Here is an 18616-nt window from a genome sequence, read left to right on the forward strand (position 1 = left end):
ATCCTACTCTAGAGGTAAAGTTAGTTTTCAAGTGGAAAATTTCTGCTGAATCCAGGAAATTAATGGTGTTTTCAGATTCTGCAGATGTAGGCTTACTGAAAATTGAATTCCATCAAGATATAATATTTTGCAATGATATTTTCATGATGAAAGATTTTAATTATTGGTAATGCTTACAAAGGGATTGGCATTTGCTGTTTTTCTTCAGAGACTTATTATGCACCTAATCCTTGTTGACATTGTTTAATTTAGTGTGTCCTCCGAGTCTTTCAGCAGAAGATTAAATTGGGCTATAGACATTTTGGATACAAAGCATTCTTTCACCACACAAAGATTGTTGAACTGTGCATTGGGGATTGGTGTAATCAATATTACTATCTGATGGTGATTGATATCTAAATAGTACCTTTTGTTGTTTCTAGAATAATTCCACTAGTGGTTTTCCATAGTTTGACTTTACTGAGGTGGAATTTTTTTAGTATTTCTCAATTGATTTCTGAGCACCAATTGGGTAACTTAATGCCAATATATGTTAACTAAAAAAAAGAATTCCACAATTTTTTTTCAGTAAGAAGCTTAGAAGACTTGTTAACATTTATAGATGAAAATATTTTACTTGATTTACAGGTTAAATAGCTTTTAAAATATTGTTTAACTAAGTATCTGGAATATCTTTGGAAGTGCTTATGTAATAAGGTTAAGTGAAAAAGCAGATACTGTTCAGTATTGGCCATAGAAAAATATGCATTAAAAAGGTCTGGAAGGGGCGCTTGGGTGGCTCAGTTGGTTTGGCGTCCGACTCTTGATTTTGACTCCAGTCTGGGTTTCAAGGTTGTGGGATCGAGCCCTGTGTTGGGCTCTGCACTCAGCATGGAGTCTGCTTGGGATTCTCTCTCTCTCTCTTTCCCTCTGCTCCTCCCTCCCCCACGTGCTCTCTCTTTCTCTCTAAATAAAATAAAATAAATTCTTAAAAAAATAATAAAAAGGTCTGGAAGACACACACATGAGCACCAATAGTGGTTACAGTTGGGTAAGGGAATTATGAGCTATTTCTATTTTTTCCTAATTTTATTTTATAAAATTTAAAACTGAGAACTTTCTCTGCGTGAAATAGCTTTTTATTCTTTAGAAAAACATGTTCTCCACAATGCTAAAAACAAATAAATAAACAAAAAGCAAACCAAAACATCTCCCCACCATCCTCTACAATAAACAACCTGAGACCCAAAATAGGTTTCTGGCTCAGACTGAGGGACACACAGAAATTGTTTCAGTGATTATGTGCAACATAAGAAGAAAACACTGCTTGCACACACTGTTGGAAAGTTTGCAGTGCTGATCAGTTAGTGCAAGGTCTGAGTTAAGGAGGACCTTGTTAGGGAGTAATAAATGTTGCTCTTCAATTACATCATCAGTTTCCCATTCCTGACTGCTCTCTCTTTACTTCTCTGCTCTGCTAAAACTAATTGTAATGGGATCATGACATAAAGAATAAAAATGAAGAAATGATTTTTTTATTTCAAAAGACTGAGACAGGTGTACCTGGGTGGCTCAGTCGGTTGAGCATCAGCCTTTGGCTCAGGAAATGATCCCAGAGTTCCAGGATCAAGCACCGTGCCTGGCTCCCCCAGTAAGCAGGGAGCCCAATTCTCCCTCCCCCTCTCTTGCTCTCTCTCTCTCAAATAAATAAATGAAATCTTAAAAAAAGAAAAAAAAAAAGACTGAGACATGCTGTCCTAGTATGGCTTGAATGTCACTTCCTCCCGAAGTCCTTCCCATACAACCCCAGGTGCTTCTGTGCATATTCCTTCATGGCCGTTATCATTGGAAATCTAAAGGGTCCATGTACTTGCCCTTGTTCTGTAGACTCTAAGTTCCTTGAGGATTAAGCCTCCACCTGATAGATGCTCATTGCCTGTGGCACACAGGAGCACTCAGTAAATGCTGAGTGAATGACAAGCCCTCCAGTAATCGTTTTTGCTCCTTCTTCAGTCCTGTGTTTTTCACCCATTTGCTCCTTTATAGCTGTATAGTGTCATAAAATCACTCCTTTTTTCTGTCCCACAGAGCACTTTTCATACACTCCCCTATGCCACTTGTCTCAATGGTCAGTCCTGTCTAGCGCTTCCCTGGCATCATCCTTCACCTTGGCTCTCACACCTTCACCAGTGCAGCACTGAATGACAGCCCACCCTCTGGTGGATTGCCCATAAATATTCCTGAGTGATCAGCCTTCTCAAATCCAGCAGGAACCATCAGATCAAGGGCCTGAGACACAGCCCTGTGAGGGAATAGTGGCCAAAGGAGTAGATCTGGGTAGGGCTAGAGAGGAGGAGCTTCTTAGAAGAATCAAAAAGGCCCATGTTTGATGGATGAGAAATGCAGTTTTTTAGGCCCTAAACGTTGCTTTAGTTGAAAGTTCCTCCAATTAAACAAAAGGAAAATTATACATGTAAAAGAGCAGTATTAGGTTCTGAGTAAATAAAATTTAAAATTTCCTTGTGAAATTGGGGAACATTTCTTGTTTTTACTGAACAAATGAGCACTTATATAATGAATAAATAATTAAATATCTCAGTATAATTTCAAGGTACATCTGAACTCATAATATAGCTTTCACAGTATATTACTGCAGTTAAATGAAGTTAAGTGGTAATTTGATACTCAATAATTTAGTACCCGGCCTGCACTTTTTGCAGAGTAGTGATTAAGAACCTAAGTTTTGGAGTCCGAGGATCTGGCTGTGTGACCTTGGTTAAATTGCTTAATTTCTTTGTGCCTCATTTGAAAGTTGGGGGTTGGGGAGGGGTAATGACCTAACAGGGTTATGAGGCTTTAGGGAGATAAAGTAATGAAATAATATTTGGTGCATACTATGTGGCACACATTCCCAATAAATAGGGGCGATTATTTATGGCTATTATATTCAGAAGAGAGGCAATGTGGGGCAGGTGAGAGAGGACAGGCTGGTGAGTTAAACTCTCACATTAGCCCCTGCAAGTTGTATTGGCCTCAGTTGAAAACAACTTTGCAGGTTTATTGGGAAAGACTAAAGCTGTATATTGTAGGGCTTTGTAAAAATACAGCATTAATAGTTGCAATATTACTTTAAATGTTTACTACATTAATAAATGCTAAGTTATTTTTAGTAATAGAAATGCCAGGAACAAGGAAAAGCTAATGAGGTGTTAAAATCAGTAAAGAGCCAGAATAATCCCTTGGAAGGGGCGCCTGGGTGGCTCAGTCGTTAAGCGTCTGCCTTCGGCTCGGGTCCTGATCCCAGGGTCCTGGGATCGAGCCCCGCATCGAGCCCCACATCGGGCTCCCTGCTCGGCGGAGAGTCTGCTGCTCTCTCTCCCACTCCCCTGCTCGTGTTCCCTCTCTCCCTGTGTCTCTGTCAAATAAATAAAATCTTAAAAAAAAAAACACAAAATAATCCCTTTGAAGATCTAAAGCTTTCCAGATTATTAAAAGAATGAAAACATCATTTTTAGCAGATGAAAATTATACAGTGATAATCATTTTAATTTTGCTTACTATGTGATATATCTTATGTAGATGTCTTCATACCACAAAACCCATAGTCCAGTTTTCCTTTTCTGAGATAATTATAAATAAAACCCCATTCTTGAATTTCATCAGTTTAGATTTTTTTGCTAAAAGGACTATAGCTAGGATAAAGATTATCTTCGAAAAAGGACCTCTTGTTTCCCGTTAAGGAGATTAAGTGAACTGATAGTTTGAATAAGATATTATGAGTTTGTTTAAGTTGCAGTATACAGATACTTTTGAGAACTTTAGAAAATCCTATTTACATATTCATTTATGTATCTATCTATTTTTAAAAATTTTTTAAATTAACATATGATGTATTATTTGTTTCAGGGGTACAGTTCTGTGATTCATCAGTCTTACACAATTCACAGCGGTCACCATAGTACATATCCTCCCCAGTGTCCATCACCCAGCCACCCCAACCCTCCCACCCCCCTCCACTCCAGCAACCCTCAGTTTGTTTCCTGAGATTAAGAGTCTCTTCCATAAGAGACATAAACCCTACCTGGTTTCATCTTGTTTCTTTTTTCCCTCCCTTCCCCTATGATTCTCTGTTTTGTTTCTCAAATTCCTCATATCAGTGAGATCATATGATAATTGTCTTTCTCTGATTGACTTAGGTGTCATTTTTTTGATGGCTGCATAATATTCCATTGTATATATATATACCACATCTTCTTTATCCATTCATCTGTTGATGGACATCTAGGCTCTTTCCAGAGTTTGGCTACTGTGGACATTGCTGCTATAAACATTAGGGTGCACATACCCCTTTGGATCACTACATTTGTATCTTTAGGGTAAATACCCAGTAGTGCAATTGGGACGTAGGGTAGCTCTATTTTCAACGTTTTGAGGGAACACCATACTGTTTTCCAGAGTGGCTGTACCAGCTTATGCATCCATCTATTTATTCATTTATGTGGTCATTCATTTAGTTAGCAAATACTTATTTGGCAACTATTACATGCCAGGTCTGGGGACATAATAGTGAGTAAATCAGACATAGTCACTGCCTTTTGGGAGTTAAAATCAAGTGCAGAAGACAGCTGTTGATCAAACAATAATTGTAGAGATTGTACATTGGATTTACTTAGTAATTAAAGTCTCTAATAAACACTAGGCTACACTTGGTAATATTAAAACTCACCAAGAATAGTCCATATGTTTTCTTCAAATTTTTTTTTTCCAAATCCAACTCTCCTTTTCTTGAGTTACTGGATATTAGTGAGGTTTGTCTATGCGCACACTGTGATGCTTAACAAACACAGATGCTTTATCCATGTAAGCAAGGGATTCACGAAGAGTAAGGTGGTGCCCGGGCAACCCGCTGAAACCCGATCCAAGGCCCTGGGTTGCCTGATGAAATACGTAATGTGTATGATATTTATTGCTGCAAAGCTGCAAGGGCATTTTATCCTAGGAGATGATAACAGTCCACTGCCTTCCATTACTCTACATGTCTGGGAATAGTGGGATATAATTTTGATTGATATTCTGCTATTTTCACAGATGATCAACCTTTCTTAATAACTGTAAGATACAGTATAATTTTTGGAATCTCCCTTAATCCCGAGGTGAAGAGCAACGATGCTATGGTCCCCATAGCAGGGGTGATGAACGGTTACGATGTTGAGTTTGATGACTCAGAGCAGTTCATCTATTGGGTTGAGAATCCAGTAAGTTTTGAATAACATTCAAAGTGTATAACTTGTTCTTGAAGAGTCGAACTGTACCGATGCCTTCTTATAAGCAAACTTTTGCTGGGTGGATAAAAGAGACATGGTCCAGGAGTAAATTAATTTACCACTAAGTTTTAAAAAATTTTTATTTTATTTAAATTCGTTTAATTACCATATAGTACCACTAAGTTTTTTTGATTCAGTGAAGGATGTAGATAGGAGGCTGGCCCGGAACAAAGACCAGATAATAAGCCCATTTAAGCTATTGGGTATTATTTATTTGTTCATCCAGCAAGTATTTATTAAGTGCCTACTATTTGCTCTGCACTGAACTAATGACTTTCTGCTGTAGAATACACACCAGAAGAAGCAGTAACAAAGCTTGCTCTTAAGGATTTTTAAGCTAGTAGAAGATATTAGATGAATATAAAGATGATCATAACTCGACAAAAAGCAGTAGATCCCTGAGGAAATTCCAGGAAAGCATTTGATGTGGCTGCTGGGGTCCTCATCAGCATCTTTGCCTCCAGGATAAAAAGAGTACTCCTTCAGTTCTCTTCATATGGGAGCCCACCCTTTAGAGGAGAAAGCTGTGAGGATGGGGAAGGGGCAGCGAGATTGCAAATGAGGAAGAGAGGGAAGATCTTTGTGTTTAATGCTTGTCACCTCTATGTAAATAAAATAGGATTTTATGGCTATATTGGCCTCCTGATTTTCACCTATGACTTGGGTTATTTTTATGACTGTGGCCTGTGGTAGTTAAGAAAGAATCTCTGTAGCCAATCTCAGAGGCAACTCGAATGATGAGCCTCGGACACACTTAAAAAATCATTATTTTCAAAGTATTGCTGGTGTTAGCATTATACACGGTGAGCCCACCCAGTGGCGCCGCACCTTTGCCTTGTCTCCAAATGCGAGGTGTGTTCAAGAAACGTAGCAGACGGTGGTAGCTGCGGTGAAGAAAGTGCTTCCGTAGAGAAACTGTGGCCTTGAAACAGCTCACGTCTCCTCCTTTCTTTTCAGGGTGAAATTCACAGAGTGAAGACAGATGGCACCAACAGGACAGTATTGGTTTCTCTATCTAGGTTGGGGTCTTCCATGAGCCTGGCCTTAGATTGGCTATCAAGAAACTTGTATTACACCAATCCTGGAACTCCATCAATTGAGGTAATGATTCCATAATACTATTTACACGAACACTGGTTTTTGATGCATGTAAAATCTGTTCTCAGGAAATGCTCTCCTAGATTTTGAAATTATTTTTCATCAGGAAGCCAAAGGGAGGAGCTATCAGTATGAACTATCAGTCTTAGAAGTGAAGGAGTAAAACCACCTTAGAAATAAATTGCTGGAACTTTCTACTGCCCTATTTTATTTTCCTCCTAAGCATCAATACTAACTGGTTCATATAAAAGGATTTTAGGCAATCTATAAAAATATATAAAAAGATAAATGAAAAATTACATAAGGAATTCAGCATTAAGTATGGAAGAATATAGTAGGTAGGAAATTTTCCCTGTCTTTCCTCATCAAGTCTAACGCTATTTCAGTCCAAACCAAGTTTATAGGTTACCTCTGTTCCAAGATGGAAATCTTTCTATGGCTCCATACAGTTTTTCTAACAGTGAAACAGAAAGTAGAAACTTGATTCTAATTCCTTTGATACTCTCCTCGTTGCGATAAGTGTTCTTTTTACTTTAATTTCCAGAAGAAATTTTAGATGGGGTACCGGTATGCAATCACATGAAGTAAATCAGAGTTGACTCAACTAGTATTGGTTACTCCATTCTGGGACAAGGTTAAAACATGTACGGGATTATTAAAGATTTTTATTTATTTATTTGTCAGAGCACAAGCAGGGGGGAGTGGCAGGCAGAGGGAGAAGCAGGCTCCCCGCCGAGCAAGGAGCCCGATGCAGGACTCCATCCCAGGACCCTGAGATCATGACCTGAGCTGAAGGCAGATGCTTAACCGACTGAGCCACCCAGGCGTCCCTGTAAGGGATTATTAATTCGTAATAATTTTGAAAGTGAAAATTTCTAAAGCAAAGGGAGGGTCTTGTGAGCGGGGCAGTTAGCAAGGCTGTGTAGAGTGACAGCTCACGGCTCAGGGTGAGGCACCAGCTAGTCAGCTGGTTCTCTGTGGAGCATTCAGAAAGATAGATGCTGAATGAAGGGGAGGAAGGCTCATAGCAGTCAAGTGGCTAAGTTAGAGCGGATTGGAAAGGGGAAGTGCTTGCTTACAGTTTACAGAGGTCTTCTACAAACAGGATCTCATTAAATTCTCACAACATTCCCGAGCGCAGGCGACAGTAGTACACATTCACAATCAGAGGGACATTTGCAACATGTACAAATGCTAACCTCTGAACTATCTCAAGCCAGGTAGAATCGTCAGCTCTTAACATGAGGGGAATCTTGGAGGCTCATCTGGTTCAAGCCCTTTGTTGTTTAAATAAGAACCTGAATTTTACATAATTTAAGAAACTGGTTTAAACAGCTTCACTGCCCTGATGCCCAGGCAGTGTTCTGACTTTGCCTTGTTAAAAATGACAACTCCAGCAATCCAGCCTGCTGTAACCCCTTTTGACCACGACAAAAGGTGTCTTTTCATTATCTCAACTAAAAATACCACTCTCCCATCAAAACATTGGCACAATGGACTGCCTAAAACCCTTAATTCCAAACTCACATCTGCTCAGTGCTTCATTCTGAATGACAGTATGTTCCTACTCTGTTTTTTGGTCTCTTGCTTTGTAAATGGGGGTCTTCCCTTTTAAACTGATAGTTTTCCAAAAGCAGGGAACATGTTTCCTCCATCAGTATGAGGTAAAACGAAAAGGCACCAGCTGATAAATACCATGCGAGTGAGTGAATGAATGTGTGTCTGCGCGCATGCAAATGTTATATTGGTAAGGCCACTCTAATCATATAAAACCTAAAGTTTGTAATTGTGCCCGAATGCAGTGAGGCACAGAGGAAAGATAATTTGCTTTGGAGTCCGAAGACCTGCTTTGAGTCTGGCTTACTTACTGAACACATACTAGTAAACACATCCGTCCCATTGTTAGTCCTGGATCTTCAAAGATGAATAAAGTATTTTTTTTTCCTGCTTTTAAGTAGTTCTGAGACTTAGACATGCAAACAAATAGCTTTGTTCCAGAGTGCTAAGTGTGATATGAGCAGTGACTGTAAAGTGTTCTGTGACTAGGGGCAGAGGTAAACGTGGGCAGAGGTAAACGTGTGGGGAGGGAGAATGGCAGGAGAACCAGTTACCTGTGAGCTGCATCCTGAAAGATGACCCGTACTTAATTTCTGCCAAATGAGTAAGTAAGGAAAAGTCACCCCAGGCAGAGAAAAGCACTTGATAGACTGGGGACAGTACTGTATTTCCTCCACTCACAGGGTATTTGACCTTGGACAAATTACTTCTCTGGCCTCTGCTTCCATAGCTGTAAAATGGGATTATAGCTCAGTAACTAAAAGTACTTCTTGACACTAAGGTATCTTAGTGAATACAGAGTCCTGTTTCCCCCAAACTACCAGTATATTTAGAATAGCCACAGCAGACCTATGAGAATAATGATCCAAAGGTAAATTGCCCTTTTAGTGTTTTTTATTGGTTTTCTCCTTTGTTGATGTCAATGGTGACTCTGTCAGGGGAATATTAGATTGCAGTAAGGGCCCAGAAATAGTGTTTGCTTACTGTTTACATGAACAATGTCCCTTCCAGCATAAGAGTAACTCATATTTAATTCAAATTTGAAAATAAGAGAAATACTGAATAAGTTGTTTTCCACTAGGGGTAGCTGTGTGCGCGTTCACTAAATGCGATATTGTCGCTGAAGAGTGAGGCACACAGAATGGTTGTGTGAGAGAGAACTTGATAATATGCTGAAAAGCAAGGAAAAAGAGCTTTCCTTTGAATTAAAGAGATCCTTAGGCCCAGGAAAAGGAGAGAAATTTTGACAGAAAGAGGCAAATTAAAAAAGAGAGAAAGATACTCCACAGGAGAGAGAAAAATTTAGAAGAGTGAGGGATTAAAGAGAGGGGTGTGTGTGTGTGTGTGTGTGTGTGTGTGTGTGTGTGTGTAGAAGAGGAGGGAGGAAAAAAATACATATAGAGACAGAAAGAAGGCAGAGATAGAAACATAAACACTGATATACAAATAATCTATTTGCATTAAAAAGCAACTTTATAGAAAAACCTTCATGCAAATCAGCAATCACCTTCTAATTTCTTACTAGCTGCTTCTCCTGTCAGGCTGTCTCAAGTGCATATTAGAATAACCTCGTTCCTATAAGAAACCGCTTCTCGTGTAGTAACCCATACTTTTCTGTGATGTTTTAGGATTCTGTTAACATTAGTTTTCATAATTACAGCGATAATAATTAAAAATAGATAACACTGAGAAAGCCACTAAAGGGCCCTAGGCCTCTTTCATCATGTGTAATACGGGCATCCATAATATGGGTATCTATCTCACAGAATTATTGTGAGGATTCAATCCAACAATGCTTAGTATAATGGCTACTACATAATAAGTGTCCAATAAATGGACCATTAAAAAAATAGGAAACACACTTACACTGGGTGCTGTGTTAAGCACTTTACATGTATTATCTCATAGCTCTGTGCAGAATGTCCCAGTATTGTCCACATTTTACTAATAAAGAAACTAAGTTCAGAGAGGTGAATTTACTTGCCTTGGTCAGATCTAGAAGGTCAGGGATTTGAACTCTTGCATTTTAACTCTGGCTGTTAACCTGGCACAGAATTCACTTCAACTCTGAGTAAATTTGGACTGTTTGGTCAACTGTGTTTTCAGTGATGGGCCACTGGGTGCCATGGCCAAGTCACTGGGATGCCGGAGAGCTGTGGGGCTCCTGTTTGTCTCCCAGAGTTTTCTCCTGTGTCTTTTTCTGAAGACATTTTTTTGTAGTTTCTCTCAGTCAATGAGTCTGTGTGTTTACCCATTTGAATCCTTCTTTTATCCATATAAATTTTCTCTCCTGAAACTTGAGGCAAATTGAAATAGGAATTTGAGGGGTGATTTTGCTTTTCTTACTCACTTTCTATTGAGCTGATTTCCTCATAGCCCTGAAATGCAATTAGAGATTATCTGAATCTCACACAAACCCTCCCATTCATCTCTAATCAGGCTCTGGAATTTGTTTTGTGTGTAAGTTCTCCTTCATCTCAGCTTTCTTTGTTTCCCCTTATGAAGCTCAGTTCTAATAAGTGATTTTGTGCTATAGGTTTTGAAACTCCAGGGAGATGTCAGATACAGAAAAACACTGATTACCAATGATGGGACAGCTCTTGGAGTTGGTAGTCCAGTTGGCATAACTGTTGATCCTGTTAATGGGTGAGTGTTCATAAATGACAGGTATCCTCTATGGAGCACCGTTCTTGGTAATGTTATGGCCTGATAAAATGGAAGATTTCGAAGTTAGGACCTTTTCTGATTTCATAGACCAACATTTTGAAAAGTACAGATCTCAGTGAGAAAGAGAAATAGCTCTGAGTTATATTTAACGTGAAGGATATAATTTGTGTTTTGTTCTGTGTTCTTTAAGTTAGCAACACTAGACTGGATAACACTTGAAATAGGACTTGAAGGATTTGAAGGCTTTCCATAGGTAGAGAATGGGTTGGAACTGGGGAGTGGTTCTTGAGGTCAAGCGAGCAGTGAAGGCGCAGAAGCATTGCAGGGTTTAGCATGATCGTGTGGAGGGCTGGAACCAGAGGTTTCGAGTTAGGGATGGTTGGCAAGATGGGAGTTAAAGGTATTTGGGGACAAATCCTGGAAGGACTTTAATGTCATCATGCTAAGGAGTTGCACTTTATTCTTTTGAGAAATAAGGAGTCAGCTGGGAATTTGGAGGAAAGGAATTATGATAGAATCACAGTTCAGGAAGATAGGTCAGGATCAGAGTGGAAGAGACCAGAGGCAGGGAGACCAGTTAGGGGAAAGTGTTCAGCTAAGGAAGAGAGTTCTCAGTTAAGGTTAGGTGGTTAAATTTTTAGTGAACTCAGAATTCACAAGTTTTGTGACTTTGTCCAGCAAACTTTTGGTAGCCTGGAATTTGAGAGGAGAAAGAAAATTATGACAGGAACTCAGGGCCAATGATTAGCAAGGTAAGCACAATGGGAGATCAAGAGAATAAGTAAGGATGTTGCTAAAATGGTTATGTATAAGGTCCAGGCAGAGAGGAACCAAAGGTTTGGAAGCTCAGTCAAGTTTCAAGGGTGAAGAACAGGCTCAATAGAAGAGATAAAATAGGAGCAGTGAAGAGATGGGAGAGTTTGGTCAAAGAAGAGGATATGAGAGTTTGAGAACTTAGAAGTAGGGACGTTTAGATTTGAAGATGAGGTTCATGGGATGGGCATATCGGCAGCGCAAGAGGTTTGCAAATAAAGATCGGAATGAAGGGGTTTGAAGACTTATGGGCAAAGAGTGTAAGAGGATTGTCTCCTGAGGCTATGGCAGCAGATGAGATGGAAAGGAATGGAAAGTTGTATTCAAATCTAGAAGATATGTCCACAATGGACATGGAAAGCAACCCTTCATATATTTTAATGAAATTTTATATATTCTGGATTTGGCAGTTCTGTGTGGTGATTAGGTTTGTGTGTAATACTGCATTTTTCATCACAGAAATCAGAAAAGAAAGTAGCTGAGGTTGGAGAGGTGAGCAGGGAGGTACTGGACAGCATTTACATCAGCTTTATCTTTCCCAGTGCATTACACATGGCGTGATTCTTGGAAAGGGATTGACCGTTGATGTAGGCTCTTTCTTAGTCATAAGCTTCCAACCTGTCCGACCAAGGTAAACATTTTAAATGGCCTCTACCCCAATAATAACTAGGAAATATACAGACATTGATAGAATGCCGGCTAAGTACTCCTCCACCTTGTACATGACAAGATATTAACGGTTCAGACTTCCTCCACTGAATTATGCATATCTCGAGGACAATAAATACACATTTTTTCATTTAACTATTTAATGAAACTGTCTTGTTTTTTGAAATGCTGGTGTTTTTTCCTTGTTGTAGGAAACTGTACTGGTCAGACCAAGGAACAGACAATGGTGTTCCTGCCAAGATTGCAAGTGCTAACATGGATGGCACATTTCCAAAAGTTCTCTTCACTGGAAACCTTGAACACCTGGAGTTTATCACCCTTGATATTGAGGAGCAGAAACTCTACTGGGCTGTCACCAGCACGGGAGTGGTATGCGCACCCTGTTGGTCTTTATTGCTGAGCTTGTGTAGCTGATACTGATTGTTCCTTGTCTGGCTATGGTTCCTGAACAATCTCACTTGGCCACTTGGACCAGTGTTTTATTGCCCTTTCTTCCTAATAACTTTTTTCCCTACAGCAAATATTGCCCTAGTTGAAGTCCATTTTTTTCCTAGTATGTGCATAGTATAGTTCCTTATAGAATAATGTTCATTTCCTTTTCCCTCATCCTTTGCTTTTCTTCAAGATAAAATATTTTCATTTCTCATTTCTTATTTGCCCTTTAAGAGCCATTTCTTTCATGTTTTAGTGATTTCAATGCTTTTCTTTGAAAGTTCTCCAGGCTCTCCAGTTGTAGAGACTAAGAAAAAAAATACGTAAATACCAAGCTTTTGAGCACAGCATCCCTTCCTAGCTGCATGCTATTCTCTAAGGTCTTAATGTAGTTGATGCATATGGGAAAATTCCCTTTAGTGGTAATTTTAAACTCCAAGGTTGAGTTCATTATTTTCTGCAATAAGAAGCAGAAACTATATAATTACATCCATTCACAGAAATAATGTTTGATCATCACTGTTGTGCTTATGCAATTGAGCTGGGACAAGGCACAGAGAAGGTGTTCAGTAATATTGATCAATTAAAATATTGCTATGGATGTTGTATTGAATGTGTGCCAGTCTCTTCCCTGCTTTTTATTATTTTTATTTAATTTTTTTTCTAATTTAAAATCACCTTTTCATCATTAGTATATATCTGTTTTTTCTGAAGAGCATGCTGTGATCCAGTCTTTGCATTGGTCAATTGATCTTTCAATGTTTGGTGGTAAATGAATCCCTGTAAATTATTATTATTATTATTTTTTATTATGTTGTTAGCCAGCATATGTACATCATAAGTTTTTGATGTAGTGTTCAGCAATTCATTAGTTGCATATAACACCCAGTGCTCATCCCAACACATCCCCTCCTTAATACCCATCACCCGGTTACCCCAACTCCCCCACCTGCTCCCTTCTGTAACCCTCAGTTTGTTTCCCAGAGTCCAGAGTCTCTCATGTTTTGTCTCCCTCTCTGATTTCTTCCCATTCAGTTTTCCCTCCCTTCCCCTGTGGTCCTCTGTTCTGTTCCTTACATTCCACATATGAGTGAAACCATATGATAATTGTCTTTCTCTGTTTGACTTACTTCACTTAGTATAATCCCCTTCCAGTTCCATCCATGTCAGTGCTAATGGTGGGTATTCATCCTTTCTGATGGCTGAGTAATATTCCATTGTATATATGGACCACATCTTCTTTATCCATTCATCTGTTGAAGGACATCTCGGCTCCCTCCAGTTTGGCCATTGTGGACATTGCTGCTATGAACGTTGGGGTGCATGTGCCCCTTCTTTTTACTACATCTGTATCTTTTCTTCCCTGCTTTTTAAATAGTAGTGATTTCAGATCTGTTTTCAACATTGATGGTCTCCATAATACTGTGCAGTAGGTTTGATGTTCAGTTTGTTTTCAGTTCGACAGTGCCAATTTCACTCCTGATATGTACTTATAATGGTGATAAACTTAGAGGATTAAAAAGAAGGAATGATGTGGGAAAGCACTTTGTGGACTTTGATGTCTGCGTGCAATGATGAGGGAGCTCTTGCCACATGGTATGATTTCTGTACACAACTTAGCATGTCCCAGACAGTGCCCACCACCTTTCTCCCTTATATTTTTGCATCTGCTCTGCCCTCCTGAATGTGTGGGCTTGTTGGTGGTGTGACTCTCCATCTTTTCTCCCAGGTTAAAATGCTCATGTTTCCCCTCACTCTAATAAGCATGTCCTTATTTAATCATCACAGAATCCTGGCAGTTTGTCTTCTTCCTCTTTTCTCAGGTCCAGCCTTTCTCTGCCACCTCCACCATGCTGAGCATTGATCGGATGATGGCTGTCATTAATAAACCTTGCTTTCGTGATGGAGACATGTTGTCTTCAAAATGCACAACAAATGGGTTCGATCACTGCTCAGCCTAGGGGAGTAGCTCCAGACACTTGAGTTGAGCTTGGCCAGCTAATCTGGTCCTGATCACTCCTCAAAGCTCTCCTCCAAGCTTATCTTCCCTCTGCTCTAGCTTTCTGGAACTTCTGTCAGTTTCTAGGGCATAACCTGCTCTTGTAACTGCTGAGTTTGCTTGTCCAGTGAGGTAGTGAGCCAAACCTCATTTGTCTCTCTCTCTAGTACTCAGCTCAGATCCGGGCACAGAGGAGGCATTTGAGACAGGTTTCTGGAGTGAAATCAAACCAGCTATGTCTACAGTTTATTTTTCTTCCAGAAGCAGACTTGTCATTTCCCATTAGGAACTTCATTTTTGTGAGTTCTTTTCCAGTTAATCAGAGTCATTTTGACTAAGACTTGTTACCTATTCTAATAAAACGGCACCACCCTTTGCCCCATTCAATCTTGCTGTCTTGTTATTGAATGAAACATGTTTCCTAGTCCCATTGCAGAAATTGTTGGTGAAGATGTTAATGCAGGGTCAGTCAACTCCTGGGTAATGGTCTACAGTTAGACACTAAATGTGTGATCCTGTCCAGAATATCACATGGAGGGACTAAAGAGGTTTAGTTCCCTTTTCTTCACCATGCCATCTGAGAAAGTTGGTTACTTACTTGAGCTGCAACTTCATTATCAGTGAAATGGGCATAATGACATTTGCCTGATCTACTGCTCCGTGTAATTGTGACTATCAAATCAGAAAACAGATGTGAAAAATCTCTGTAAAGGATAGAGTGCTATATAGATGGGATGTATTATTATTAAGAGAATGTTAGTGTGCTGGAGGGGAGGTGGGTGGGGGGATGGGGTAACTGGGTGATGGGCATTAAGGAGGGTCCATGATGTGATAAGCACTGGGTGCTATGTCCCCCTGATGAATTACTGAACTCTACATCCGAAACTAATGATGCAGTATATGTTGGATAATTCAAATTAAGTTAAGAGAGAGAAAGAATGTTTTAAATGTTTTTCTTATTTCACCATGAATCAGTCAATAATGACAATTTTGATCTTTTAGATCGAAAGAGGAAACGTGGATGGTACAAATCGAATGATCCTGGTAAACCATCTTTCCCACCCCTGGGGAATTGCTGTCTATGGTTCCTTCCTTTATTATACTGATGAACACTATGAGGTCATTGAAAGAGTTGACAAGGCCACTGGGGACAACAAAGTAGTCTTGAGAGAGAATATTCCAAATTTGAGGGGTCTTCGAGTTTACCACAGACATGGTAAGTATTTGTCACTGAAACATACGCATTCTTGAATGTACGATGTATATTCACACATCTACACATTTACATGTATAAATACATGCCCACGCACAGACCCATGTACATACACCTGCATGCAAATTGAAATTACCCAAATTCAAATTCAAATATCATTTGAATGATATTCAAATATCATTTTTAAAATGATAACCCTGTCATAAGGTTGGGTAATTGTCAAAGACTAGTCTGGCATCTGAAAGGCCAGGTTGACTTCAGAGTAAGCTTATTCCCGTTCTTTCCCCATCATTTTAAATTCCTTACTTTGCTTTTCTTCATAGCAGTCCCTGACATGTTATCTATCAGTTTGTTGTCTGTTGTTTCTTATTAGAATGTAACCTCCATACAGACAGGCATTTTGTCTGTCTTGTTTCTTGCTCTATGTCCAGTAACTAGATGAGTTCCTGGCACATCGGTGGTCAGTAAACATTGGTGGGGTACCTGCTGGGAAAGTGTTAACAGGATAGAATTTTTAATCTTAAAAGGAATACTTACTGTTTTCAACATTTTTTTCATAGATAATATAACTTTTGATTTGCCCCTTAAATTAGCATTATGATCTAGAGATTATTTTTTAATGTTTTGACATATTTTACAGCTTTTAGTCTCTAACCAAAGTTTATTAAACAGTTTGTTTGCTGTCTATAACCTAGGTTTGTCACTTGGCCATTTGTTTTTATTGCATGTGGAAAAAAACCTTTAAATGTTCTTATTTAATATATTCTAAATCAAATGGCCATCACATTGTTGATCATGTAATTAAACTAATGTAATCTTAAATACTGGTACATAGGTCAAAAGGATGAAAAAAATTAGAATTTGCATACTGACCTGCCTAGTTCTTCTAATTCCTGTATGATTTGTGGAAGAAAAAAAAAATTGATGTTCCATTCTCTATTATATAATAGTTGTGGTACCTTTTATGTGTTAGTTCTATAAGCTGTAGTCTCTTCAATGATGATTTTATGTCGTTAACCCAGGTACTGTATTTTGTTACTGATTTTTATAGTGAATTATTTGGCAACCCGATACAAGGTATTTGAGATGGAGTGTCAGGTGTGTGAGGTCAAAAGTTATAAACTAATTTTGATTTCATTTAGGTGCATCCTCCAATGGCTGTAGCAACAATGCGAATGCCTGTCAGCAGATTTGCCTGCCTATACCAGGAGGGTTGTTCTCGTGTGCCTGTGCCAGCGGATTGAAACTCAATCCTGATAAGCGGACCTGTTCTCCGTATAGCTCTTTTCTTGTTGTTTCAATGCTGTCTATAGTCAGAGGCTTCAGCTTGGAGTTTTCAGATCACTCAGAAGCCATGGTGCCAGTGGCAGGCCAAGGTATGCCAATCCAGTAGAAGTAAGATTTCACTCTGTCTCGTGCCATGTTGAGTTCGTGGTGCCATAAAGCATTTCTCCATGTTTGGGTTCAGCATGTGATGAAGCTTGTCTTTCCCTTGAGATAAACTGGCTCTGCCTTGAATTGTTCTCAAATGTTAGTGTGCATCAGAATTGGAGAGCTTGTTAAAACCCAGATCTTGGCCCTATCTCCAGATTTTCCCATTTAGTAAGTCTGGGGTAGGGCTAGAGAATCTGCATTACTTTTTTTTTTTTAATTAAGTTCAATTAGCCAGCATATAGTACATCATTAGTTTTTGATGTAGCGTTCAATGATTCATTAGTTGCATATAACACCCAGTGCTCATCAGATCACGTGTCCTCCTTAATGCCAATCACCCAGTTACCCCATCCCCCCCCACCCTCCTCCCTCCTGCAACCCTCAGTTTGTATTCCTAACAAGTTCCCAGGGCATGGTGATGTCACTGGTCCATGGACCACACTGAGAATGACGGGCCTAGGGCAAGATGAAATGTAGCATGGGATTGCAAGAAGTATACAGAGTTGGTGTTTAGAAGCACAGTTAATGGAGATCTGGGATCAGGGTTAGACTATTATTTAGAATAGTAATGAAGTAGTCCATCATCTGGTTTATTAATATGTATTTGATGAGTTGAAATAAATGAGTTGAGTATTAGAATCTCCTTACTAACTATTTTTGGAGTATTTTATGTCTGTATACTGTAACATAGAAAATGATCACTTGCTTCTTAGATGACCAAGAGATTTCTAGATGTATGGTACCACAGGGGGAACCAGGTGTTAACTAGCATTACAAGGAGTATGTCACAGGATAATGATAGAAATAAAAGATAGAATGGGAAGAAAAAGGGTGAAGGGAATGGGAGGGGTAAGACATGGTCAGGAGAGATGACAATACATAGAGTGAAAGGAGTCAGGGAGAGTCTGGCACCACACATGCTCCTGACTGATGATTATATTCACAAGTACTCATGACTCCTCTTGGTTTTCCCCTAAGTTACCATCTTGTAAAGATACTATAAAATCAATTATTTTTTCTCCAACTTTTCATTTTGAAAAATTTCAAATCAAAAGTTGAAAGGTACAGTAAACATCCTTATGCTGTTCACCTAGATACAAATATTGTTAATATTTCAACACATTTGAACTCTCCATCTGTGTGTGTGTGTGTGTGCACATACATACATACATTTAGTGTTACTAGTTTCAGGTGTGCAGTGTAATCATGGATTCAAGTTTTTATTCCTTTTTTAATTCAGTGTGTTACAAACATTTACCACAATTACTCTTGATGTTCTGTTGGATTCATTTTGGCCAAGTAGATGCCCTATTGGATTCAACGACTACCTGTATTCTTTTGACGTGATCCCATTAGTATTTGAGTGCTTCCTTGCTTCTGGGTATAAGATCTTCTAGGCTCACCTTGTACCTTCCCTTCCCAAATTCATAA

The 18616-nt window shown here is 39.2% G+C and overlaps 1 protein-coding gene across 1 annotated transcript in view; it reads left to right on the plus strand.

The window, feature by feature from the left end:
• Nucleotides 1–18616, plus strand: part of LRP2 (LDL receptor related protein 2) — a 194750-nt gene that overhangs the window by 106670 nt on the left and 69464 nt on the right. Inside the window, exons 34-39 of the mRNA XM_032401234.1 lie at nucleotides 5068–5234; nucleotides 6261–6404; nucleotides 10495–10604; nucleotides 12299–12476; nucleotides 15541–15754; nucleotides 16894–17127. Coding sequence (XP_032257125.1) covers nucleotides 5068–5234; nucleotides 6261–6404; nucleotides 10495–10604; nucleotides 12299–12476; nucleotides 15541–15754; nucleotides 16894–17127 — 1047 coding nt within the window. The remainder of the gene's footprint in view (nucleotides 1–5067; nucleotides 5235–6260; nucleotides 6405–10494; nucleotides 10605–12298; nucleotides 12477–15540; nucleotides 15755–16893; nucleotides 17128–18616) is intronic.

This window comes from Phoca vitulina, unplaced genomic scaffold, assembly GCF_004348235.1.
Source record: "Phoca vitulina isolate PV1807 unplaced genomic scaffold, GSC_HSeal_1.0 scaffold1, whole genome shotgun sequence".
In the NCBI taxonomy this organism is placed as follows: Eukaryota; Metazoa; Chordata; class Mammalia; order Carnivora; family Phocidae; genus Phoca; species Phoca vitulina.